Source organism: Equus quagga, chromosome 8 (assembly GCF_021613505.1).
Source record: "Equus quagga isolate Etosha38 chromosome 8, UCLA_HA_Equagga_1.0, whole genome shotgun sequence".
NCBI lineage: Eukaryota > Metazoa > Chordata > Mammalia > Perissodactyla > Equidae > Equus > Equus quagga.
This window is the reverse complement of record NC_060274.1, coordinates 1818569-1844204: the sequence shown is the minus strand read 5'-3', so window position 1 is coordinate 1844204 and position 25636 is coordinate 1818569. Positions and strand designations below refer to the sequence as shown.

At 45.8% G+C, this 25636-nt stretch overlaps 1 protein-coding gene across 3 annotated transcripts in view; it reads left to right on the top strand.

The window, feature by feature from the left end:
* The window catches only part of SMOC2 (SPARC related modular calcium binding 2), a 170348-nt gene that overhangs the window by 45315 nt on the left and 99397 nt on the right, over positions 1-25636 (top strand). For all 3 annotated transcript variants that reach the window (XM_046670363.1, XM_046670362.1, XM_046670361.1), the window contains exons 3-4: positions 12572-12678; positions 13856-13955. In XM_046670363.1, coding sequence (XP_046526319.1) covers positions 12572-12678; positions 13856-13955 — 207 coding nt within the window. The remainder of the gene's footprint in view (positions 1-12571; positions 12679-13855; positions 13956-25636) is intronic.

The window sequence follows — 25636 nt, the reverse complement described above, 5'->3', positions numbered from 1 at the left end:
CAGCGGATCGGCATGGTACTCCCTCTGAGGCCTCTGTCTGTGCTCATGACAACAAGTGCCTTCTGCATGCATGTGTTTGCTACAGCATCCACAGGCACGGGGTCTGGGAGCCTGACCTCCTCTTAGTGTGTTCCTGTGCTGTTGCCAGTAACCATGGTTACACGTCACTGAGGATTTTTTCTACCATCTTGGTTTGTTCAAAGTCAGAGTATTTTAGGACTCTTAGCATTTAAAGCTCAAAGGAAGGCGAGGGCATGAGCCAAAGTGGGTGGTGGGCTCTCCAGCCAGAGAACCTGGGACAGTTACTCTCTTTGAGGGTACAGCGGTGGAGGCACCGGAAAGCTAAGCCCCATTCTTATCTGTGGTCAGATGCTGCTTCTCAAATGTCAATGGCACTGAGGGTGTCATTCCTCCTCTTACGTTGAGAGAGTCACGAGGATCCTAGAGCAGAAGCCCAGCAGAGGAAAAGGTGAGGGCGTAGCAGGAGGGAATGGGAGAGAAGAATGTCCAGCAGATTATGGAGAGCTGGAACGTTCAATTTTGGAGTTTGTACTTACCTGATAAGAAATGGAAAGCCATAGATAGTTGAGGCAGAAAAAGGGTGGATGTAAGTTGATTTGTGCCCAGAATGGGTGTCCTGCTTCACCACGCCACCTACCTCCTTCATATCTCCTTGGTGCCTTTGACCAGGTGCGCCCAGGCCCCCAGGTGACCAGTGCCGTCTCAAGTCAGCCTCGGTGTACTCAAGCCCCAGCCCACTCCAGAAGGGATGCCCTAAGTGAAGGAATCAGCTATTGGCAAATGGAAAAGTAATTTTAATTCAATTTCAATGTGCTATTGAGTTTACAAGGAAAAAAAATTCAACAAAGTATTTGATTCGTACTTTAAATAAAGATACTGAAGTGAGTGTATCATACCTGAATCCCAAAACTGAGGCTTAAAGATGCTCAAGTGAGCTTCCCAGGCCAGGTGGGGCTGAGTGACTCAACATGTGGTCCCAGGACCGGCTGTATCAGCATCAGCTTAGAGGGACCAGTTCTTGGGACCCACCCTAGACCTCAAAATCAGTCTCAGAGAATGGGGCTTAGAATATGCATTTCACCAGCTCTCCAGGTCCCCCTGACCTGAGGGAGCTCTCATCCAATGGAAGAGCTGGTCTGTGACGGGAGCGATGCCCACTGATCATCCTCGAGCAGACATGAGTACTTGGGAACTAAATCTATAGAAAGAGTTCTCTTCTTCCTCTGGCCCAAACAGAAAATAATGGTATCTTGGAAGACGCATTAAAAGTAAGAAACTACAGTTTTTCTTGGACAAAACCAATGTGCTTCACAAATTAAATTTTACTTTAGTAGGGAAAATAGTCTAAAAAATGTTAAAAAACAGAAACGAACTATCTTTCTGTAGAAAATTTCCATAGAAGTAAAGATGAAGATAATTCAAGTTAGCTGCATTTGGAATTAATTCATTGAATTAAACACACTTACATGAACTATCTACAATGAAAAACATATTGAAACTTTGCATTTAGAAGCAGCAAGCTGGATTATTTGGCTAACTAAAGAATATTTGCTCTGGCTTTCTTTGGGTTGATGGGGGAAGACAGAACATACCTTTAAAACAGACTTTAGTAAGCAAAAAATTATTTTTTCTCCCTAAATATCCATTGCCATCCATAGAAAATGGCAGAAAATAATTTATCAAATCTCATCTACCCGAAGTTCCATACTTCTAGATCATTATTTAGTCCTTGTAGCTGTTTTCTCAGTGGTCTTTTAGGTTTTAGTAAACAGTATGCTATTTGTAATTTCCTTGGAGAAAACTTGAATGAAAAATCTCAGATTCATTTAATGGGAATACAAACACACATACACACACAATCTTAGTTTGTTCCAGTGGACAATTGATATTCCTTGAGTTAGCTTCATTTTAGATGATTCTAAAATTATATGATTGATTAGCATCCACCTAATCTTTTTCAGTAGATTCTCCTATGTTACTTGGTATTAATAGATTTAGTAAATTAACACTTTCCTCTTGTTGGATGACTCTTTGAAGAGGCACCTGAAGGAGAATGAATGGCTTCTGTTCTCCATCAGATGAGCTCTCAGGCCTTCCCTCTGCATGGGCTTCAACCCCAGCGCACAAGCACTCAGGGACCTATCGGAGCCTTTATTTCACGAGAGCATCATATAGCCTGGGAACCAGCTTCCTCGCTGCTCTAAAAAGGCCCGTGGGAGAATTTCCAGAGGGCTTGAGATGCTGGCACCATGTAGCTCTCCTCAGGCGGTCCTTTCATGTGGATCCTGGGTCCTACAGAGGCGGGACAGGTTGCACTGCACAAGGCCAGTGGGCAGAGGGGGTCTCCCTGGCTCATCCGATGCCCGGCGGCACCCCCATCACAGAGGCCACAAGCTGCAGAACTTTCCGGACCTAATATACTGCGGATTCAACAAAGACGGGGTCAGCCCAGGTATTTGGAGATCAAATACTCACTTAAGAAGCAATTTTCAAACCCAAGGATGTGTGCCCACCAGGAACCGTGTGCCCTGCTCCACAGTTTGCTTGTCAACCACAGACAACTCTACTCTCCGAGTTCTCGCACCGTTTACCAGGAAGGACAGGGTGTCTGGACAGTTGTCTGGGGATGGACACGACTTGCAGTGTGCTTTGGCACGGAAACGGTGCGGTCCCGGGTTGTGGAGAAGTGGCATCAAAGAGGAGCATCCGTGGGAGGGATCCTCTTCCCCTCCATTCTGTGTCTGGCGAGTGTCCGGAAGACATCAATTTGAGACAGGATGTGGCTTTCTGCCTTGACTGTAGTTACACCTCAGTTCTCTGTGCTGAGAAGCGAGAAAGCCATTTGAGAATAAACTCAAATGTCAGGTGATCTGCTCTTTAGAGAAGCTTCTAGAAGCAATGGCCTGTGCTGATGTGGCTTGTGAAAACAAGTGCTGTGGAAGTGGTGGCTAAGGTTGAGTTCTACCTTCCTTTTTCTGGCCGTGATCCTTTAGATAACCCCGATCCAGTGTTCTGTTGGAGGGCCGTGAAGAAGCCATCAGATTAAGTCTCTGTGCTAGCCATGCCCTGGATGGGCCTCTCTGGCCGATTGACAGCACTCACTGAGACCAAAGGCCCGGTCCAGGCCCATCTCTCTGGGGGGAAACCCAATGCTGGAGGCCTCTGTGTCCTACAGCTGCTGAAGGTCCTCTCCTGAGCCTTTACTTTGGGGCTCCGCCATGCTCACCTGCAGGCCAGCGTTGCATCGCTTTTGGACAGCAAGGATAAATTTGAATTAAACATGGATGTCCTATTTTTTTGCTAATATCCTTGTCGGCTTATTTGTTTTTGGATCCCGCCTAATTTTTCTGGATAATTCCCTTGGTGGGGATGCTCGCTCACTTCACTGAACAAATTTCATACCGTAAATCTGTGACACAAAATATGTGATAAGAGAGAAGTAGGTCAAGATAAAACTTAACCTCTCAAAAGCAAGTTTAATTTAAATCAAAAGGACTAAAGTAAAATGAATGCACAGATACCTGTGGGCTTCAAAATCGTTTATTTGGTGCTTCAGCTGCCAAGGGGAGTAAATATTAAAGTTACTTATATTTGCTGCCATACACCGTATTTCAACATAACCGGGCATCGTGCACCTCTGCTATGCCCGATTTGGGGTGCAAGGGTGGGAGTCTGAAGCCTCTGCTGTCAGCCCTCATTTTGCTGGTAATTTGAGTCTCTTTCACCATGGGGACTGCCCTGAAAAGGGGTTTCCAGTCTTTAATTCCAGTCGGAATTATCCTAGAGAAGCAGACTGTTGCCTGAATCCTGGCTCGTGGGGGGAATAGGACCTCATCTCAGGGATGGCCTCCTTCACACAGGCTGGTTTACTTTGCCAGTTGCTGACCAACCCTGTCCCTTGATGTCTAGCATGGAACGCGCCCCCAGCCTGCCCAGGGCACCAACTGCGGCAGAAATGGTTCACGGTGAACAGCAGGGGGTCATAGTGAGCCCTGGTACTGAGGGGTCCCAGAGACAGGTGCCTGGATGCCCCCAGGCAAATCGTGCTGCTCCGTTCCTCTGTTCTCTGAGAGCACAAATATTGCAAATTCTACAACGCACCCAAGTTGAGAGCTTTCTTCCGTGATTGTGGGAGAGGGAGCTGGAAGGGACCCTGACATCACTTCAAGTAAGAGCAATAACCATCCAGATTTTTCCCCAAATTATCCCTGGTGTTGAGATTGGCTGGTGTATCGCAGCATCAACTTGGAAAATGCCAAGCTGCATATTTTGAGGGCATTTCGCGTAGCTGATGGGTGACAGCTCCATAGGCCTGTCTCTGTTGGACATACTCGTTTGGAAACAACAATTAAAATATTTTAGTCCTTATTTAATTAAGTTGGATGAAAATGTTTTACGCGTTTCATATTATGAGTTCACCCTTGACCTTGAATAGAGTTGCAGTGGTAGATTCTTCTCATAGTTTCTTAGAAATTTGTGGACTTTGTGTTTTCAGAACTCAGCAAACACATCAATATTTTTCTTTTGATCTGAGACCATTGGCGCTGTCTTTCTTTTCAACAAAATTTCTGGCATTGAATAAAAAAGGCAAAAAAAAAAAAAAATCAAATGCCAAGAGACCTTGGAACTATTTTGAGATTTCTGGAAACAAAATTATAACGATGTCTGACAAAAGCAAATTCCTTGGAGATTTCCGAGACCCAGAGCTTTATAATGGACCAATTTGTAAGGAAAGGAACATTGCTACAAAGCGCTTCCTGACATGCGTCGCATCCTTGCTTGTGGTCAGCGTCCCATGGTCATTGTCGCCATCGTGACTGCAGAGTGACTGCCTGAGCCATGCTCAGGAGCTCTCTGTGAGTCAGAGCAGCATCCAGCAGATGTTAAGACGTGATACGCAGGAACTAGCAATATTGCTGTGGAAGCAGATTGCGTCGCCACAACATGGATAAATGAATTATTATTACTGTTATTGTTATGAAGAGTTTCTAGAGCCTTTATTCTTTCCCTGTGAGAACGAGCAGAGCGATACACGTGGAGCAGTTATTGGTAGAGACACCTTATGTTTACTTACGGGGCCTTCCGTCCGAGTCCGGGCTGCCACAACAAAGCATTCGCCTCCCCACTGCCCTGAGAAAGCCCGTTTCCCCAGGACCCCGTGGTGGCTGCGTGTGGAGTTGTCTGCAGCTCTGCAGAGCCCTGGTGACCGGCTACGTCTTGATGGTGGCAGTGCAGTCATTGGGGATCACTCCTTCCCAAATGTCCTCTAGTTGCCGAGTACCCACCAGGGGACCCTCCACCCTGAGGAACAGCGATGTCACAGCGATGTCAGGGGAGATGAAGGACCAGGTGCAGCCCTCAGCGGCAGCGCCCCCCTCCTGGGACCCTGTGATCCAAGGACCGCCTGTGGGGGTGCGTCTGGGTGATGCTGGGCTCGGTATGCACTCTGTCAGATCCACAGGAAGAAGCCCCTATGCACATGCATTTCTGAAAATTCAGTGGAACCCACAGACGGCATCAACAGGCCTTGTGTCCTGTCTGGCACAGTAGCTCCATCTCAGTATCTTCTGTGTATTTCTATTTTAATTTTATTAAAAAATGTGATATAAAACCCAGCAATCCTAACCGTCGTGCGACCTCGTGGCAGCTTTTTGTGCTCGTTGATGACAATCATGATGCCTCTCTCCTTCCCTCTGGGGCCTGAAGAAGGGGCACAGGCTGCGTGGTTCCCCACGCAGGCGCTCAGAACAGAAGCACGCCAGAGCCCCAGCACGGCCTGATGAGGGTCAGGCAGGGAGAGGCCCAGGGTCTGTGCTTGACAAGCTTCCGGGTGAGTGATGCCCGCTCAAGTTCGACAATGTCAGAACCAGTGCAAGGAGCGCCAGACCAGTCCGGGAGGCACCTGCCAGTTTCTCGAACCCACCAGACTGGGGGCCACACATCTGTGCCCGTCTTCTCATCTCTAAAATAGAGTAGTGGGATCAGATGAACACTGAGAATTCTTTCTATTTGAAGATTTTTCTGATCATAAAAATATGCTCCTAACAAGCCTTGGCTTATGCTTGAGGAGCCAAGAAACAGGCTGGAAGCTCCATCGCTTGTCATTTTCCTTAAGCTCCCCATGATGTTGCCTTTGAGAAAAGCTGAACAATCAAGGTGTTCCAGTGCAGCTTTACCTGGAGGCACGGCGAACCCACAAAAGTGGCACCTAGCACTAGAGTGTAGTTCTGGGACTATAAATCGGTTGTTAGCCTGTTATCATTTTCTTCAATGAAACAGGTATTTCCATGAAAGAAGTCTATGCAGGCTGTGGTATGTGTGTGTGTGTGTCATGTGTATATCTCTGAGTATGTGCTTACATATGTGTATGTAGGCATGCATGTGTGTCTCTGTGTGTGCATGCATGTATGTCTCTGTATGCATGTGCGTGCAAGCTTATATGTGTGCACACAGTCATGGATGTGTGTGTGCACGTGTGTGGTTGCATGTGTGTGTGTGTGCATGCATGTATGTGTGTGTGTGTGTGTCTCTCTCTCTCTTTTCTGTCGAGTCTTTTAGGCCAGGTCTTTGCTCTGCTCCAGGCCCTGTCTAAGTTAGACTTCTTTCTTCCCGCAGACACGTTATCTGCAATAACCGTTAAGCATGGTGGTGTCCTAAGACTTTTTAACCATATCTGCGTGTGTCCCCTGCATAAACCCTAACCACATCATGTTTACCTTGACTCTTTTATGGTGTTCTAATAGGTCTGATGTTTAGAAATGTCCTTCTTTATAGATGAAAGTAGACACAATGAGAGGCTCTCCGGTTCAAGCCATGATCAGAAACACGAGAGAACATTTTTGGAATGTTATGTGAAACAAAACATCTTTTCTCTGTTTGTTTTAGCAAGGCCCATAGTCTCAAAGCATTAGTTCATCCGGAGAGCTGGGGAGAACGACAGCACAGCCTCAGTCTCTGCCCCAGAAGGTGATAGTCAAACTTCATAACCAAGGATTGGTGACCACTCACACAGTGACCTATTCTGATGTATTGACAATAGTGGTTCTCAGTTATCAGAGAGACGGTTATGACCAGGCATTTCCTAGATAAATGTTGTAAAAGCTGTCTGAATACTTGAATATATTCTTGCAATAGTTTACAGTTGATCTTATTTTTTTCCTTTAATTGGGTAACCCCAATTCTGTATTCCGGTTTTTCCTATTATAATTTGTTTCTGACTTTATGCATTTAAAATGATAATACTTATTTAAAATGAAAACCCAGGTCCTTTTCTCTTCTAGCTCTAAAATGTTATAGCCAAGGGACGCTTTTGATAGACTTGCCATACGGCTGCCTTAGCTGGCCGGCTGCAGATCGGGAGATGGGGTGCCTCACTTGGGGTCCTGCTGGTCTTTTATCACAGTGCACCCATCTATATTAAGAAGGGAAAGAATATCCTATTTATGCCAAAGAGCATTGCAGCATAGAATTCTTAATTTTTCTTAGAGTCTTCAAAATTATGGGTGGGTAAAATATTACAAGTTTTTGATGCCAATAAATATAAAAATAAAAGGCATGCCACTCACAGGGCTACCGTGTCTGTGGCCACTCCCACAGGAGAGCATACTTCCATGGCCTGGTTGCGTTCCCTCGTCCAGCTCAGACTGTTCTAACGCCAGGCCACATGCTGGACCACGAGAATACGCTAGTGGAAACTGTCTGGACCCCAGAGAGTTGACACCACCATGCTCAAAATCACAACCACTTAACTGCCGTTCCAGATGCAGAGCCAGTGGGTCTGTCAACCAGAAAAATACCCAGTCTAACCTTTCATTCTACGTTATATAAATGTGACTCTAAAGTGATTCCATATTCCCAAGAGTTTCTGCCTCAAGAAGAAGCCGTTGGGTGGCATAGAGTGACCATCCCTTGTGTAAGCTAATGCATCTCGGAAGACGGACAAAGGAAGAGTTAAATGAAAACTGGATTCACTTGTTTCTAGTTAGCATGTCCATTTCATCCTGTGGTGTGTTGGACAGGAGTCCCCAGCAGAAGAATTCTCCAGGCTTATGGACTGTCAAGTGGAGGATCAGCTGTCCACATCACCATTTCGTGACCTTGTTCTGATCAAGCTTTCTCAGCTCCTTTCCACTGCTGCTCTCCGAAATTTCTGCATAAAATGTTCAGAAAGCTGTCTCTTCCAATTATTGCTCAAGCCTGTTTTAAGTGATTTTAGCAAAGTAGGAAATTATTGGCTTCCTGTTTAAATGAAAACCATCATTAGTAATAATTACTACAGGGCCAGCCCTGGTGGCCTAGTGGTTAAGTTCAGCTCGATCTGCTTTGGTGGCTTGGGTTCGATTCCAGGGTGTGGACCTACACCACTCGCTGGTACCCGTGCTGTCCCGGCGGCCCACATACAAAAAGAGGAAGATTGGCAATAGATGTTAGCTCAGGGTGAAACTTCCTCAGCAAAAAAAAAAAGGAAAAGAAATAACCACTATAAAATGTTGTTTATTTCAAGTTTATAGCAAGCATTGCCTTTTGATAGTTTCTGTGACTAGTGTATCTTTTTGATGTGTAAACAATTTTATGATCCCATTGGAAAAAGAATCTATTTTACTTTGCCATTGAAAGAAAACACTTAACAACTAGGTAAATAAATTGGTGCGTAAATTACTTACAAAACTCATTATTATTAACCAACAGCTTATCAAAATTTTCTATTAAAAATCTGTTGTTAGCAAGGCCTTGCTAAGTGCAATGAAGAAATTCTTTATTTACAAAGTCCCTGCTGTTTCAGATATGAACAAAAAGTTTCTAAAAATATATAACCAAATTTCCATCAGAGTTTTTCTTTTGTCTAGTAAAAAGTGATTAAAGTCTTTTATTAGAAGATTAAATTAACAATTTGATTTTATTACAAGATTATTCTTATAATTTTCAGTTAAGATGGATTTTCCTATGATGTAAAAATTGACCATAGTTTAAAAGTTTCTGCAAGCCAAAAAGTTCTGAGATAACACCTCATATCCCCTGGGATGGCTATAACAATTACAAATGAAAAAGACAGAAAATAAATATTGGTGGGGATGGCAATAAATGGAAGCCTTGTCCACTTTTGGCAGGACTGTAAAGTGGTTCAGCTTGGAAAGCTGTGGAAAACAGTTTGGTGGTTTCTCTATAAGTCAAGCACAGAATTATCACATGACCCAGAAATTCTACTCCGAGGTGTATATCCAAAAGACTTTGGAAGCAGACGCTCAAACAAAAACTTGTACATGAGTGCCCATAGCAGCGTTATTCACAACAGCCAGAAGGTAGAAACAACCCAGATGTCCACCAACAGAAGGAAGGATAAACGCACTGTGGTCCATCCATACAGTGGAACGTGATTCAGCCATCACAAGGAGTGAAACACCAACACACGCTACAACATGGATGAACCTTGAAAACATGCTGGTTGAAAGAATCCAGTCACAAAAAACCACATATTTTATGATTCCACTTATATGAAATGTCCAAAATAGGCCAATCCTTGAGGACAAAGCGCAGATCAGTGGTTGCCGGGTTTGGAGGAGGGGGGAAATGGGTGTGGCATCTCACTGGGCACGAGGGTACCTTTTGGAGTAAAGAGAATGTTTTGGAATGAGATAGAAGTGGTGGTTACACAACATTGTGGACGTACTGAATGCCACTGAATTATACACTTTACAAGGCAAAATGGTGGTTTTTCTGTTTTGTCTAGTTGTACCACAATGAAAAACATTATTGCCCTCATGTTTTGAGGATTTAATTTTCAAACAGTTAAAATTAAACTGTCCAGAATAAAGTCTCAACAAAACCACTGAATTAAGGACCTGCTTAATTTTTAATGGAACCACAAGAAGTGTCAAGCGTAAAAATACAACGAGGGTAGAAATTTATCCCCTGTAAATACAGCTTCCCGGGGAGAGTGTTGAACCTCTCTCTTCTGTTGTTTCAGAAGTGATGGAAAAGTTGGAAATTTGGGAATAACATAATTTTGAGGCTGTGCTTACTATTTTGATTTCTATAAAGAGGGGCATGCAACTTCGCCGCAGTGTGTGTTCATTAACCGTGTAACGGTTCGACGTGACGTTAAGGACACAGGCAGGGTTTCAGCTGTACAAGATGCATCCATTCTAGCGCTCTGCTGTGTGACACAGCACATATAGTCAACAATAGAGTATTGTGCATGCAAAAATGTGCTAAGATGGTAGATCTCATGTTAAGAAGTGTTCTTACCACAATAAAATAAAGAAAGAAATAAAGACCACCCAAGAGAGATGCTACTAATTTTGGGAGCAATTCCCCAATGTTTCTGCGTATTTCAATAGATTTGACTTAGTCGGCTCCTGTTCAGGTGCTCCTCGATAGTGGAGACCTGGTACCTGATTGGGAATATCTGGATTTAGGAGTAACAAGCAGGTGGTATGAGGTGAACAGCACTTTTATTTAAGGTGCTTACAGGCTTATTTCTGAAGCATGGTTGACACAAGCCCTGCCATTTCAGACTGCAGAGTCTTAACTGTTTCCTAGGACTAAATAGTCAGCAACACGCCAGATATAAATTTGAAATTTAATGTTCTATTGAACTCAAGAGCGGCAAATTTGAGAACCATCTGCCCAGTGGCAAATTCGAAGTCTTTCAAAGGTCTCCAAGCCAGGAAAGAAGCCCATGAGTTGTCTGGAAAAGGTATGCTTTTTTGGCATGTTCTACGACCGTTCAAATACTAGAAATAATTTGTAGCCCCATGTGTACCCTAGCAGAGACCTCGCAAGCTGGAACCCAGGTCGCTTTTCCTTTTAGACAGTCAAATCACAGGTTAGACTTAAAAAAAACGAGGACAGAAGTCCGGCAAAGCAGTGATTTCTCCTCCGCTAAAACACAGATTGCATTAAAACCACATGTGGCTGAGCGCTGGCTGGCCAGGCCAACACGTAGATCAAGACGTGCGGCACGGAGCCTGGATCAGAGAGTTTCCTCCAATGCACAGGTCCTACACAGGATCCAGTCTACCGCCCATGGCTGCACAGAAGTCCCAGTTCGGATTTCCAGTGGCAGAGTCCGCATTCAGCACCACGACACCACCAGAGCTATCGCCAGTGGCCCAGTGTCCTGGAGCGGGTGCCCAGATGGCATTTTGTCCCAGCCAGCAGCTTTCACTACCAGGCAATCAAAAAGTCACCATCTAACGACGCTGGGCAGTGGACACGTTTGAAGGAGTATCTCTCAGAGTTCAGAGAGCGTTTAAGATCTAGACAACTTGTTATTTCAATCTGGAAACACTTAAGAAAAATGGGGAAAGCCATTTTTTTCAAGTTTTAAAATTCCAACGACCTACATCGGAGGATGGGCCAAAGAAATGAAATACGTCCTTGCGGTGGTGTCCTAGGGCGTGAGGCCCGGGGTGGCAGACTTTCTGGCATTCTTCTCGAATGGTGGTTGCCAGACTCCTTAGAGTGTGTTCGGTGAGGCTGGGGTCACGAAAAGATAGGCCCTTGTTAATGGTCGTCTCATACATTTCACTCCTTTTCCTGGAAGTCTGAAACGAGCATCAGGTATGCACATCCTTTCTGGTTCCCCAATCTCATGGTCCAGCGGGATTGCACAGCGAGAGGATGAGAAAGGTTAGCCACACCTCCAGGGGCGCGTTGCATCCTTGCAGGTCATCGCTGTGCTCCTGGTACACGCGCATCTTGATGACTGGGTTTAGTTCTGCATCAATTAATTCCTGCCATCCAGAGGGAGATGAGATATGCCTGAGTGTTTTTAGACTTTATACTTTTTTACTAGTCTATTGAGTCTCACAGGATATCTTCCTCAGGAACAGGAGGGACATCATGCCTTATATGGAATTATCCTGCTGTACTAATTTTAACATGAATATTTGAAAATTTGGGACAGAATGGGAGGAGGGCTAAGGATATTTGATCCTTTTTATCTGATTTATTGTCAGACTCTCTATTTGAAGTTGGAAGACGCAGGAGTTTAGTATCACTCTGAGATCATAGGGAATAAAGATACAAAGAAAAGAGGGTGCCATGGTCTTCAGATTGGACAGGTCCCCGGGGCCCCCAGCGGTGGGCCAGAATGTCACATGCCCTCTGAGGTGCCCCAGTGCTCCCTCCCTCTGGGCCACAGTGTTTGGTCTGATTTTAACCGTGGCTTCTAGACCCAGCCCCCACTTGGCATGTGGACTGGACCCGGTGTGCTCAGATGGACGTCCTTGGACCAGAAGACAGTCTGTCTGTACTGGCTGGATTACAGCTGGTGTGTCTTCATTTCCATGAAGTCTGTGTGTTTCACCAGGATAAGCCCAGTAACCCTTTCTGAGCCTGAGCTTCCCTGCTCGTTAAGTGTAGAGAAGATCCTCCCTCTGCTTACCACACAAGCATTTCCTGGGGTTGGGATGCAATGGGAAGCCCGAGGTCTGGCCTTCTGCCAGAGGAGCCCCTCCAGCCTCTTCAGCCTCTGTGCTCCTTGTGACTCATGCATTTGCATCTTCCCATTGCATAACTGGTACCTCTGCCCTGTTCTTTCCTGCAGACGTGTCCAGGTGTGTGGCCGAGAGGAAGTACACCCAGGAGCAGGCCCGGAAGGAGTTCCAGCAAGTGTTCATTCCGGAATGCAAGGATGACGGCACCTACAGTCAGGTTACAAACTCAGTCTGGGAGCCTCTGCACCCGGGCGATCGGGGGAGGCGCCAACGAGGATGGCAAAGCTCGATCCAGGAGGAGACAAAAGGGGTGTTCATGGGAAAATCATTCTTTACATTTTAGAAGTTGATTCCGAGCAAAGCTCAGGTTCATAAATAGGGGTGTAAGTGAATTTATTCACTCCTTCCTTGGGGCAGGTATTTATGTCATTGCTATGCTGTTCACCTTTGTTACCGTGTGGGTTGGCATGGGACAGCTTCCTCAGTGAGATGAATTGGACCGTGCTAACCTGGCTCATTGCTGAGAATCTAATTTGAGTTTAATTTTGATTATAGTGGAGCACACACTGAAAGTCATAGAGCGTTAGCGCCAGCAGGGAGCTCCCGGGGTTCAGACATGAGATGCTGAGACACCTCAAGTTTCTGACTTTCCTTTGACCAACAACGTCAAATAAATAACCCAATTCTCTATCTTGAGTGTGTCAATATTATTACGGTCAATACAATTATCCCTCATTAAGGAAAAAGTTTCCTGAAATACAATGCTAACTATCATAGCTTTTCATAGAAAAACAAAACAAGATCTGCTATAAACCATCCAACAATAATGTGAATTTTCTGTATTTTTACAACAATCATTTGACCTGTGAAAGACTGAGGAAAGAGAGAGAAATGCAGAGAGGTTGGAGCTACAGGAAACGTCCACTCTGACTAGTTGGTGTGGAGGGAGCTGGTGGCAGGATAGACACTGGGGTGACCCAGGGGGTGAGATGGAAAGAGCGTCTCACCAGCAGCCAGATGCCAACCTGTTTGCCTCGATTCTGCCTGGACCAACTGGGAGACACTGAACAAGTCTCTCGACTCCTTGGGGCCTCAGTTTCCCCATTTGTAAGATGAGGGCTTGGGCTCCATCTCCAAGGTAGCAAAGACTAGACGCTCAACGGTTAAGGTGCCAGCCCACACTAGCATTCAGTAAGAGTGCCTCGGGTGGCTTTTATCGCTAAACTCTCGTGTTCCAGGTTATCACACTTTCTTTCACTGAGTGTTCAGGGTAGCGACTTAGGAAGCACTGGGCATCTTAAGACCTTTGCTGGAAACGATGCTGTGGAAGGCAGAGTGGACTTTGTCAACAGCGAGGCGCTGCACCTGGTGACCCCTGTCTGTCGTTTCCTCAGGTCCAGTGTCACAGCTACACGGGATACTGTTGGTGTGTGACGCCCAACGGGAGGCCCATCAGTGGCACAGCCGTGGCCCACAAGACACCCCGGTGTCCCGGTAGGTCTGACCTAATTTATGGCGTGGACCTTCCTGACTTTAGTTGGCTGTTTTTCTGATCTTCTCACCTATGTTTGCTCATAACTCAAAAGAAATTCAGTTTAGGTCGCATTGTGAGGAATGGTGACAATGGGTTTGTGTCACTGGACCAAGACTGAAATGTTCTGAAACCTTTGTTTTTTAAGACAGCTTAGCTAGGTCTGAACCATGGCAGGCTATGGCGATTCTTAATTTTCAGAAATCACCACAAGGACTGTAGTCAGTAGTAGAAATGACTGAATGTTTTCTTTGGCCAAAAAAAGCGAAAATTTCTGGTTTTGTTTGTGTATGTTTGCAAAGAAAAAGTGGGTCATTCTTCATGGTTCCATGTCCAGATGGTGTGTTAGTGTTATTTTATTACTCATAAGAGGACTTGATGTATGGAAGGTAGTAATATTGGCAGGAGAATAATCTATAAAATAGTCTCTTTTCCATTAATATTTTACCAAAAATGTTATAAATGATTCAGATCATTTTTATTTGAAAATGGTCTGCCATGTATGCTTAATTAATTGGTTGGGGAGCCCTCTCAGACCATCGATGAAGAAATATGATGATCGTACATCAAAATTCCCAGGTTAGATTTGCTAAAACAGGCAAAACATAAGCACAACAATAATTAAGCATTAAAAGCATCTTCCTGATCTTTTTTGTAAAATACTGAAACATTGGCACTTAGAGTTTACTTTCAGACTTATTCCTATTTAGGGGGCAGTCATTTTGTAATTAGAAACTCTGTTCATGATTCAGACATTTGTACCAGGAGCCAAGGCACAAGTCAGAACTTGTAACTGTTGGCGAATGATGCCATCCGTAATTAACAGTAACATGAAACCTAATATTTCAAGGGACTGGTCATCAGTTAAAAGCCAATGGGTGTGCATAACGTGGAATTAAAATACATTTATGTTTAAAAACTATTTGGTCATCCAGGACCTAAAAATGGCTGAAAAATATTTTTAGTGAGCCATCATTTTCACCTAATAATTCTTTCACAAGCTCATGAAAGAAAATGAAATGAAAGAAAAAATTAATATATTAAGTTGACCTGTGCGTGGGTCCCTCTCTCTGAAGGCTACTTTGACGGACTGACTTCACTTCTTCTGCATGTTAGCATTTTGAGTCAGGCTTTATTTTACAAAGGAGAAAACGGGGGCATATCTGTTTCCCGATTTTAGTGACAGTGTTTGAAAAATTAACTATTGCCCAAAAGAACTTTCTTAGAAAACCATGAGCGAAATTGGCTGTATTTCTTACAGTCTCCAAATAATGCTTCGCTTGTGGAATCAAACCTCTGTGCTGTTCACTCACATTATTTTTCCAACCAGGCAGCAGTAACGTTTTACTGTATAGAAATACGCCATTTTGTTCACTGCACATGTGGATTTTTGGTCCAAGTGATGGCTTATGGAAGAAAGAGTATTCTGTCCTTTTGCTGTAAAGTCTGGTGCTGATTGTGTGGACAATGCCAGCGAGAAGGAGGGAAAATGTTTCAGATTAATTGTTGCAGTGTAGATGGAGCAGGCTCTCCTCCAAGACCGTGCTCTCTGTAAATGTGGGTTCATTTTCATTTTGTGGCGTGGTTTTGTGGCTGTGACCTCGATGTTGACTTGGCCAGTGTCATCTCACACCTGTTGGTACCACTAATATAGCCCGTAACCCCCATGGAGTTATGGGAAGATTCTGTTCATCCCCAGCTGTGTTTGGGCTTTTTATTCTGCAAAAAATGTGGGTGTGGGAGAGCAGACGCCTGTGCTAAGAACACTTTTGGAAACTTCGTAGAATTGTGGTGAATTGTTGAGAGGATTTTGAAATTTAAGAAAGCGTTTGGGAGGGTCGACTTCACATGCTCACACATGCATGAAGAGTTTCTGATAAACTGCAGTGGAATGCAATTTTTTCCCAGATGTAAACACAACCTCACAAATAATGCAGAGAAGCAGAACAGTAAGGCATCACTTTGCATGAGACTGAGATTGATAACATGGGTTACGATTGGCCCCACTTTTCATCTGCAAATACTCAGGGAGCACAGTCTCCACATGCATCCTCTTACAGATGATGGCTGCTATGCGTTATCCGCTATCTGTAATTTCCGTCCAATTTATTAAAATTGGGTGAACTCCAGTGTTCAACCATTATCTTTTGCCCTGGAGTTCACACCAAGCTTACCTTAAAAGTACACACTACAAAAACTTCAAAATCAGAAAAAGATTTAAAAGGTAGCCACAAACCCTAGCTGTCACTTATGTGTGTGTGTGTTTATTATGGATACATGCAAACGCAACGTGAAGCAGGCCACATGGGGAGGGAAACAGACATCTGTGTATCGGCCCGATTTCCATGGAGTGGAGAAGCCCTGCCTTTGAATCCTTCCACCTTCTCACTTTTCCCAGAAAGACTTTCAAAAGAGGAGGCTTCCTTTATTTTACGATTATGTATTTTTTAGCTGTTAATACAAAACACCCAAATTCCCATTAATCAATAAGAAAAATAAGATATGACACAATCTAGCAGAAAAATCTTGAGCAGGCAGCATTTTATAAATGAGAAAATCCTAACGACCAGAGAACATAGGAGAAGTTGCATAGATTCCTTAGTACCAGGACAATGCAAATTAACACCACAATGAGCTTCCCCCTTCACCCACCGGATTTGCAGCAGTGGAAAAGCCTGATCTGTGATGTGCTGGTGAGGACTTGAAACAGACTCATTAGGCTGCTGGTGCCAGCGTGAACCGGTGCCACCTTGAACCGGTGCCACCTTGTGCAAAATCGCCTTCCTCTTTGCATAGAGGTAACGGACCCAGCTCTTCCACTGCCGGAATGGACTCTGGAGAAAGGCACTCGCTTTTGTAGCAGGAGACGTGTGCAGGACTGTTCATAGCAGCATTCATAGTAACAACTGAATCCTGGAGAGGAATCGATGGCTATGGTATCTGCCTGGGTAGAGCGTGCGGTTTACTTGGTTCATACTATAGAATACTAAACAGCAAGGAAAATGCAAAAGCTGCCACCCTCAGTGACATATGGCTCCAACATGGTTCTGAGAGAAAGGACTCAAGCAGAGAGTGCGCTAGTCCATTTAAAATTCAAGGATAGACAAAACTCAACCCTCGCACTTGGAGAAGCATCCTTAGGTGGTAAGTCACAGGACAAACGAGGAAGGGAGGAAGGGAGGATCCTGCAATCAGGACAGTGGGTACCTGGAGGGAGGGAGAATTTTGTGACTGGAAAGGAAAATGGGCGTGGGGTCTCCTTCCCTGACCTGGAAGCTGTTTCCTGGGTCTCTGTTTGATCATTTATGGTGCTGTGCATTCGTGTTTATGCTCTTGGCGGAAGTGACACACTGACTTGACTCTCCTACGGTTACGCTTTATCTGACATCCTTCCCTGAGGATTCGGATAGAGGGAAGGGGCTGATATGTGGGGGCTGGCAGAGGGGAGATGAGTGAAGGGGGCAAGCCTTGGCTGTAAGGGAGGGACGGGGTGGAAGAGACGTAAGTGCGGATTTGAGGAAGACCCACATTAAAGTTTACCATCAGCTGTGCTCTGGAGGAGTGGCGAGAGCAGGCCTGGTGGCCATGTGTAAGAGCGGATGACGGTGGCCCGCCGTATGTCAGGTGTCACAGCAGCCTGGGTTGGAGGTGGTATTACCTTCTATTTTACAGGGAAGAACTCGACCCACTGCTTCTGTGCTTGTAAGTGACAGAGCCAGGATTTAAATTTATAGCTTCGTCTCCATTGTCCACATTTTCCGCCAAATATCATAATGGAAATATGTGGGCCTTGAATTCCATATTTACAAGAATTAACGAGTTAGAATATGTGTAACTCCTGGCCCTGAGATCCACAACCACGTGACCGCGTGGCAGTTTTGTCCGGACCCTAGCAAGGTGCTCAGAGGGCGAGAAGCTATGAGCTGCTCCCCACCAGCTGCCTAACTCCTTGTGAATCTGAAGATCGCCATCTACTTTAAGAAGCTCTGATCATATCCACGTGCTTCCTTGACAACTGCCAGTTGGGACCTGAGGACTAACTAGCACAGATTTCCACAATGAGCGGATGATCTGCCCTGTCTTTCCTTTCAGCCATGGCGACTCATGACTCCAAGAGTGGAGCCCAAGCTGGAAGCAGAGAGAACACTGAGGAAGGGAAAGTTTGGGGGTGTCAAATCTGGCCCCCGTCAGCCTCTGCTCATCCCCGGCCTCTAGTGTTTGAATTATTTAAATGTGGCGAGACCCCTAAGAACGTAGTTCAGCCCTCTGTTTTGGTAAATGATGGAACGCGAGCCCAGTTCATCCAGTACTCATGGAGAACGTCCACGGAAGTGAGCAAGGACGGCGGAGAGATTTCCCCCTTCTGGGGGAGAGGGAATGTGTTGATGGCAAGCAGGATATTGCCTTGACAGGGCTTTAGGACCAAAAGCTGCCTTTGAGCTATATCTGGATGCTCTTCATGCCTTGCCCTGCCCCAGAGCTGAATTTTCTTGCTCATGACCTGGAGATTCAGACCCTCCCAGCCCTGTTGATTTGGACCCCTTAGATCTGCACACGGTTTTCCGCTCCGGGTCTTCTCTTGCAGCAGAGATGCTCAAGGAAGATAAAGGATGTGACCGGCAGCCCACCGAGCATCTCTGCGCCGTTCACGCTGGTGAGGGGCAGGTCCACCTGTCTCTGTCCCCACACAGCTGATCTCCATTTATTCTGCAGGAATTTTTCTCTTTTTCTTCTTCTTCTTCTTTTTTTTTTTTTTTTAAGATTTAAAGACTAACATTGCTGGGGGCTCCAGTAGAGCTTGGAAACAAAGGTCATTTTCTTCCCCAGGGAGGGTTTTTGCCGCCAGCCTCTTCTCTGTTGTGTGGAAATAGCTTCAGGGGGGTTAATCTCATCTCGCTCTGTAACCGTGCACCCTCGCCAAGAGCTGATTCCTGGCATGAGTACAAAGCAGCTTCAGACATTGGAAGCTGAACCTACAGGCAAGAATTCTGAATATTACAATATCCAAAGAGTCTTCGTATGCAGCTCACTTTGAGGTATGTGTTTGAAGTAAGCTACAGACGTCGAGTTACAGAAAGAGGAGGAGAAACGTCCCCCAGCCTCGGCCACTGATGCCGGCCGGAGATTCTGCCCACGCCCACCCAGCCCTTGAAACCAAGGTCAGTCACAGGGTGATGTTTCATGGGGAAGGAATAGAAATCTCCTTGGTCAACATGACCTAGCCGTGTCACATGTTTCAGGGGTCCTTTCTCACGGTGTAGGAAGCAAAGTCATCTCTTTGTCCTTGTTTATTTCCTGGCAATTTTTATGACACCAAGTATTATCTATTCTTTGATTTTAACTTTTAAAGGCTGTGTATTCCCTGTGACAGGAGAGAGTAAGTCCTTGGCTGTTTCCAGGAGTTTATTCTGCTCATAGGCCTTCTGATTGCTTACCTGAGCAACTTCTAAATCTGGATTTTGGGAGGCCCAGATATAAATGACAGAGGATCTTGGATTAGATTGAACAAACTTTCAACATATTATTTACATTAATTTAACTATGATCCTTACATTCTCCTACTCTGCCCAAAGTTTTGACTTCTACTTGAAGTGGCGGAACTTCGTTTTTCTATGACTATCCTAATAATTTCTGGAAAATTTCACTTTCTGAAGAGGAGCTAAGTGATATTTTCATTTTTCACTAATGAATTTCCCTGGTACTAAGTTAAGGTCCCTGTGTGGCTGAGAAACTTGAAAGAAACATCCAGAACAATTGAATTCCCAAATACTGAACTCAACAACACAGCCGTGGTTGGCTTCTGAGGTCTCTGAAGTATTTCTTTATAAAAATTATTAAAATCCAAGTTCAAAGTTGCTTTGCTTGAATGGGAAAGGTTACCGAGCAGAGGGAACTCATTCTTGCTCTCCCTTCAAGTAGCTTTTTCTTTAGGCTTACCAATTCTCTTTCTGAAAAATGATAGTTATTAAAATAAAATATTGCAGTAGGTATCAGCAAGGAAAGATAAAAACTGAAACTTTAACAAGGAGTAGAGGGTGCACTGAAAACCGAGCCCACACTTGAGATGGTGCGAAACCGGTGACGGATGCTAACTTGGGCTCCAAGCTTCAGTGTAGACTTCACTAACAAAGTGAATTTTTCAGAGAAAAATATAAATTGTATTACCCTATAACACAGACTTTTGTGACAACTTTTGAAGTATTGAGGAAATTCATTTTCCATCCATCATGAGATAACATACTAATTTGATACAGCCAATGCAGGATATGTAAAGTTTCCAATGAAAGTTCCAGATTCTGGAAATTTCTGAAGGTATTGAAGGATACTGAAAATTTTTTTAAAAAATGGAGTCAAATATTCAAGGAAAAGACCTCAGGGTGTGGTTATGATGCTAAAAAAGTCTTCATAGCCTGTTTGACAGTCAGTCTGAGGCCCTCTGAGTGATCCCATTCTGACCAGCACAAGCCAGGAATCAGAATCTCTTATGTGGACTCAGAGGGGCCTTGACCCTTGGCTGGACGATGGCACTGGGCAACTTCTAGCCCCATCCAGCCAGCTTTCTTTCTGTTTTTCTTTTCCTTTTTAATTCAGACTTGTTTTTGAATTATTCAACGAACCAATGGGCAATATTTTGGTGTTATCATTCTTCCCTTCAGGAAAAAATTACTTTTCCAGTATCTGCTTCTTACGTTTTTATTACTATCATCTCTATTGTACTTTACTGTACATTTAATTTGGTGACTAATTTGTCATAAAATTTTAAAGTCATGACTTTAAAAGAGAACTCTATACATTATACTTTTTCATACCTAGGCCACAGATGGTTTTTCTCTCACATTTTCTAATATTTAGTAGTACTATAAAAGAAGTTAAGTGGTCTTTTAGAAGTAAATGGCCTCAGTTTATATAACCCCATTTAAAGAATAATGGGTGTGTTCTTCCAGAGACATTCTATGCACATAAAAACAAGTAGACATATCTTCTTTCATTTTTTTTTAAACAAATAGTACTTCTTTTTACAGCACCCTTTTTTTATGTGAAACTATAATAGTCAAAGATTGAGAAGATTTATGATACTATCAAAAAGTCAAATGACTCTTTTGCAAGAAAGATACAGCTGCATTTTTTATCTTCTCCTGCCATGGAAGGACGTAAAATTTAGACATTAAAGTAGAAAACGGAAGTGTCGAAAACAACAACAGTAAAGTGGATGCTAATGGAAGGTTAATTCAGGGATAATCTCTCAATTTTTGTAAAAGAAAGTTTGTGATTTACAGATTCCTTCCTTTATCATTTTAGAGAAGGAAATTCTTAGATTTGGGACAATCAGCCTGCTCAACTCAGCAATTAATAAATTCAGAACATTCCTTTTATCTGATGCTCGTCTTGCCAGGAATCCCAACTATTTGAAGCCAGAATCACTAGATAAGAAGAAAGGCCCACAGTAAACCCAAAGCGACAGCCCCTCTCTCCTTCCATCGGAACAGATTTAGCTCCACGAGCTCACAGAGCTCACTGGGGGGAAACAAGTCGATTTTCTTTGGTTTCTCCATCCACAGAAAAATAAAATAGCAAAACAGGAGACAGTGCGGTGTCCGAGAGGTGATGATGGCAAGAGGGAGCCTGTAGCAGCTGGACAGGGAGACTAGACTTGGACTCGTTAATATGTAACGACAAAAAAAAGTGATATATATTAATAATAATAATAACCCCGGAGAGCCCAGGGCCAAGACATCTTGTTCAGATCCCTGGTTCCAAATTTCAGTCTGCAAAGGGACTTGGTAACACAGATTCCTGGCCACCCCCGCCCGGGAATTTCTGATTTAATGGGTCTGCAGCAAGGCCAGAGGCCTCATTTTGGACAAGTTTCCAGGTGATGCTGATGCTCCTGGGAGGGGCTGCTCCGAGGACCTCTGGATGTGGTGGAGCCTCCCTCCCCTCAGTGACTCCTGTGTCCATTGCTGGCTGGCTGCCCTCGCCTGTGTGAGCGCCACATCGCGTCTGACTCTCCTGGGGTGAGGGACACAGTGCTTGGCCTGGTCTCTCCTCCACGTGACTGGAATGTCCTGCTGGGGTCACATCTTGGTCACACTGCCTCGACCCTGCCTGACAGGAATAAGAGTATTTGGTCCGAGTCCCTCGGGCATCTGATGGAGGGAGCTGTGCTTTGGGGACATGCCTGGCTGGTGAAAAATCAGGGTGCGGTTGCAGGGGCTCCATGTGGCCCACAGCCTAAGCTCACCGTGGGGGCACCCAGGTCTCAGCAGGTCTCAGCCCTGAGGCCCTCCTGGGACTGGGCGGATGGGCAGTCTTGAGGGGGCCTGCCCTGAGAGCCCCGGCCATTGGCTCTGCAGGCACATGGGCATTTCCACCTCGCCCCAGCCTACAGCTACCCACCGTCCACTGACCAGCATGGCTATAGCTGAGTGGGCTCATCCAGCACAGAGCGACCACTGCTGGTCTCCTGGGCCATCCGGCTCAGAGTTGTCCAGAGGGACAGGGGTGCTGGGCACCGACTCCAGCTGATCCTGCTTTCGCTGCCCAGTAGGTAAGACTGTCTCACTACCTGCCCAGCTCTGCCCACCTTCCCTGGAGATTGTCCCTAGGAGGAGCGTGGCCAGCCTCAGAGGATGGCTCAGGGAGGGACCTGGTCAAAGCCAGGTCAACCAGTCTTCCCCCAGTTTTGGGGGAACAGGACTGCAGAGTACAGGCTCTTTTTGTGTCTGGCTGTGTTGGAGTTTGCTCCTCTCTGCGAAAGCCAGTGAAACCCTGGGGCAGCAGGCTCAGAGAGGTCCAGCAGGACGTGCCCCTGTTCACGAATGGCTCCCTCACCTTCCTCGGCTGGTGGGTGTTGGGGTTCAGCTCATGCCAACGAGGCAGCTGATGTCTACCAAGCCCTGGTCTCTTCCTTAGATGACAACTGCATTTAAGGAGCACAGGTCACACCTTAAGAAAATAGGCTGCCTGTTCTCATAAAAAATGTTCTATTCTTTGCTGTGCTCATCGTAAGAAGGCAAAGGGGCTGGTCAACTCCTTGCAGGCACTCCGGTGGCCAGCGTCCCCCGGGCTGCTCCAGGGACACAGGGGGCTGCGCCTGGACCTCCAGGGAGAACCCTCTGGGGCCGCCTGGGTGCAGTTTGAACGTGCAGAAGATGCTCTGGCCACTTGAGCTTCTCAGAGAAACTGAATGTGGTTCTGAGTCAGCCTCACGGGGAAGGACCTCACGGTCTCTCCAGGAGATTCCACAGCCTCCCGACCTTCTGCCAATGTGGCAGGGAGGCCCAGAGGGGGCTTCATCCTGGGCCCTCAGGGGAGGGGAGGCATTGTTGCAGCGTAGACACCAAGGTCCCTCCACATAGTGTGGGCTGCCAGCTGCTCCAAGGGGCCCACCTTGTGCAAAACCTAGTTAGATTGGCTGACTGCCTGTCCCCAGAGCCTGGAGCGTTTAGAGCCATGTCATGTCCCAGGCGGCACAAGGACCCCTGCAAGGAAGCTTCTTGAGATGCGTCACTTCCTCCAGGTAGGAAACATTCATTGTCTGTGAAGTTTGTCCTTCCAACCACTCATAGGGTCTGGAAGTCTATAGGAAGTGTCTCTATTTCCTGTTTTCATGGCGACTGAGGCATGAGGTTAGACGTGCAGAGGGCTTCCTTTTTCCTTCTCTGATTGTTTTAAAGCCAGTATTCCCCAAAATCTGTGGTCATTCAAGTCACAGTGGATAGAAACCATCACTTACCTAGTGTGAGGTGTCACTTCTTTCTGTTATGCCTGATATATAATGTCACGTATTGTATACATGAAGGATATTCACTAAAGCTGTCCCACACCATCTGCTGATCCCTAGCAGGCGTCCTGGTGGAGTTGGTTTAGAGTCAGATCACCGGGTGCCAGAAAGCACTTCCTGGCTTGTTTGAATGAAGACTAAGACTGATCCAACCCAGGTGCTGATCTTAGAAGGAACACATGTCATTCCCAGCTTTGGGTCCAGCTGGGGAGGGGCCGGGGCAGCGCACCGTTGTGGGGGGCTACACTGGCGGCGTTTTGCAGACAGACCGAAGGACGTGTGGATGGTCCATGTTACGCTCTGGACTGTCCGCTTTCTCAACTACTTTGACACAAACGTTAACTGTGTTGGGTTTCCCAACAACCCTGGGAGGGGAACTGGGTAGGCATAATGACATATTGATTTATTAAAATCGAACCCAAGTGCTCCCATTGCGCACATTGGTTCAACTGTATGGTGACCCCAGGACTCTTCCTAGGGCTGGCCTTGAAAGAAGAGTGACATGAGGTTGGCTGGTTTTCAAGAACTCTGACTCCAGCATCGCCTGCCATCCTGGGGGAGCAGGGGGTGGAGGGGGCTCGGCTCCTGGCCCTCTCACCCCCACGGCACCATTTCACGCATGGCCCATCTCCACCTCTGTTCTCCTTTACTGGGCCTGTTCCCAGCTAGGAGTGGATAGAGGGTCTGAAATCAAATAGTGCCACCTGGAACCTGTCAGCGTGTCATTAACCTTCACAGGCCACACTCAGGAGTTTGGACTGTCATCTAGGGCCTGCCACACGTGGACAGCAGACAAAGCTCTGCAGAGGCCAAGATGATCAGAAGGTCTCTGCCTGGAGAGGCATATCCTCATAAACAGAGGATGTGCATAGAATGACAGATGGGGAGTTTGCAGAGGACACTTCTGGGCCTAGGAGGAGGGACCCCAGCATCCTCTGTGCCCATGGACGTGCCCTGCTCCATTGCGCCATAGGCCTGTGCTCTGCCGTCCACTCTGCCATCCTTTCTGTCTAGGACCTCTTCAGCCCTCCACCTTCCTCAGAGGGGCCCGCCCTGATCTCCCAGACTGAGTGAACTCCCCTGAGGGCTAAAAGCACAGACAGGGATCCTGGCTGTGCCACTTACCAACAAGGTGACCTGGGGCCAGACAGGTATCTCTTTTGGTCTCAGTTTCCCCATGTGTCAAATGGGCATAATGGTGGTGCTTCCTTCATCAGGTCGTTGTTGGCATCACGTGACTCAATGTGTGTGAAGTCCTTGGAACAATGACCAACACACAGTGAGAACTGTCTAGATTAGCTATGCGCATAATTGTAATATAATTATTGAATAATTTCTATTTAATGCCTATCTCCCCAAACTAGACTAAGTTTTTGGTTGCCATATCCCTTGCACTGTTCTTCTATAGCACATGATGAACATGTTGAATGAAGGAAGGAATCAGTGAATGAAAGTGGTCATGGAGAAAGGCTGAGGTCCTGCAGGCCCGCAGGAGCCCTGCTGGTGGCGGCACACTTGAACCACTGGCTCTGAGTGGAGACAGCATTGCTCTTTGTTGAGAGCAGGCCCTGTCACAGCTTTTATGCATAAAATATAGAAACATGAAGAGAGAGGCTGCACACGGTGTATGTATAACATGCAGATAGCTGAGCGTCCTGAAGTATTTTGAGTGAACATTGATTGTGTGTCCCTCACACGTTGGTTTCTCTTCAACTTCATTCAACCAGCTTCATTCAGCTCTGGGAGGCACGTGTTCTCTGCACGGCCCATTTACAGATGGGGAACTGAGGTTTGGACAGGTGAGGGGCACCTGGGTCACAGAGCTGGTAGGCAGTGAACTTGTTCTATTGCCCACGTTCT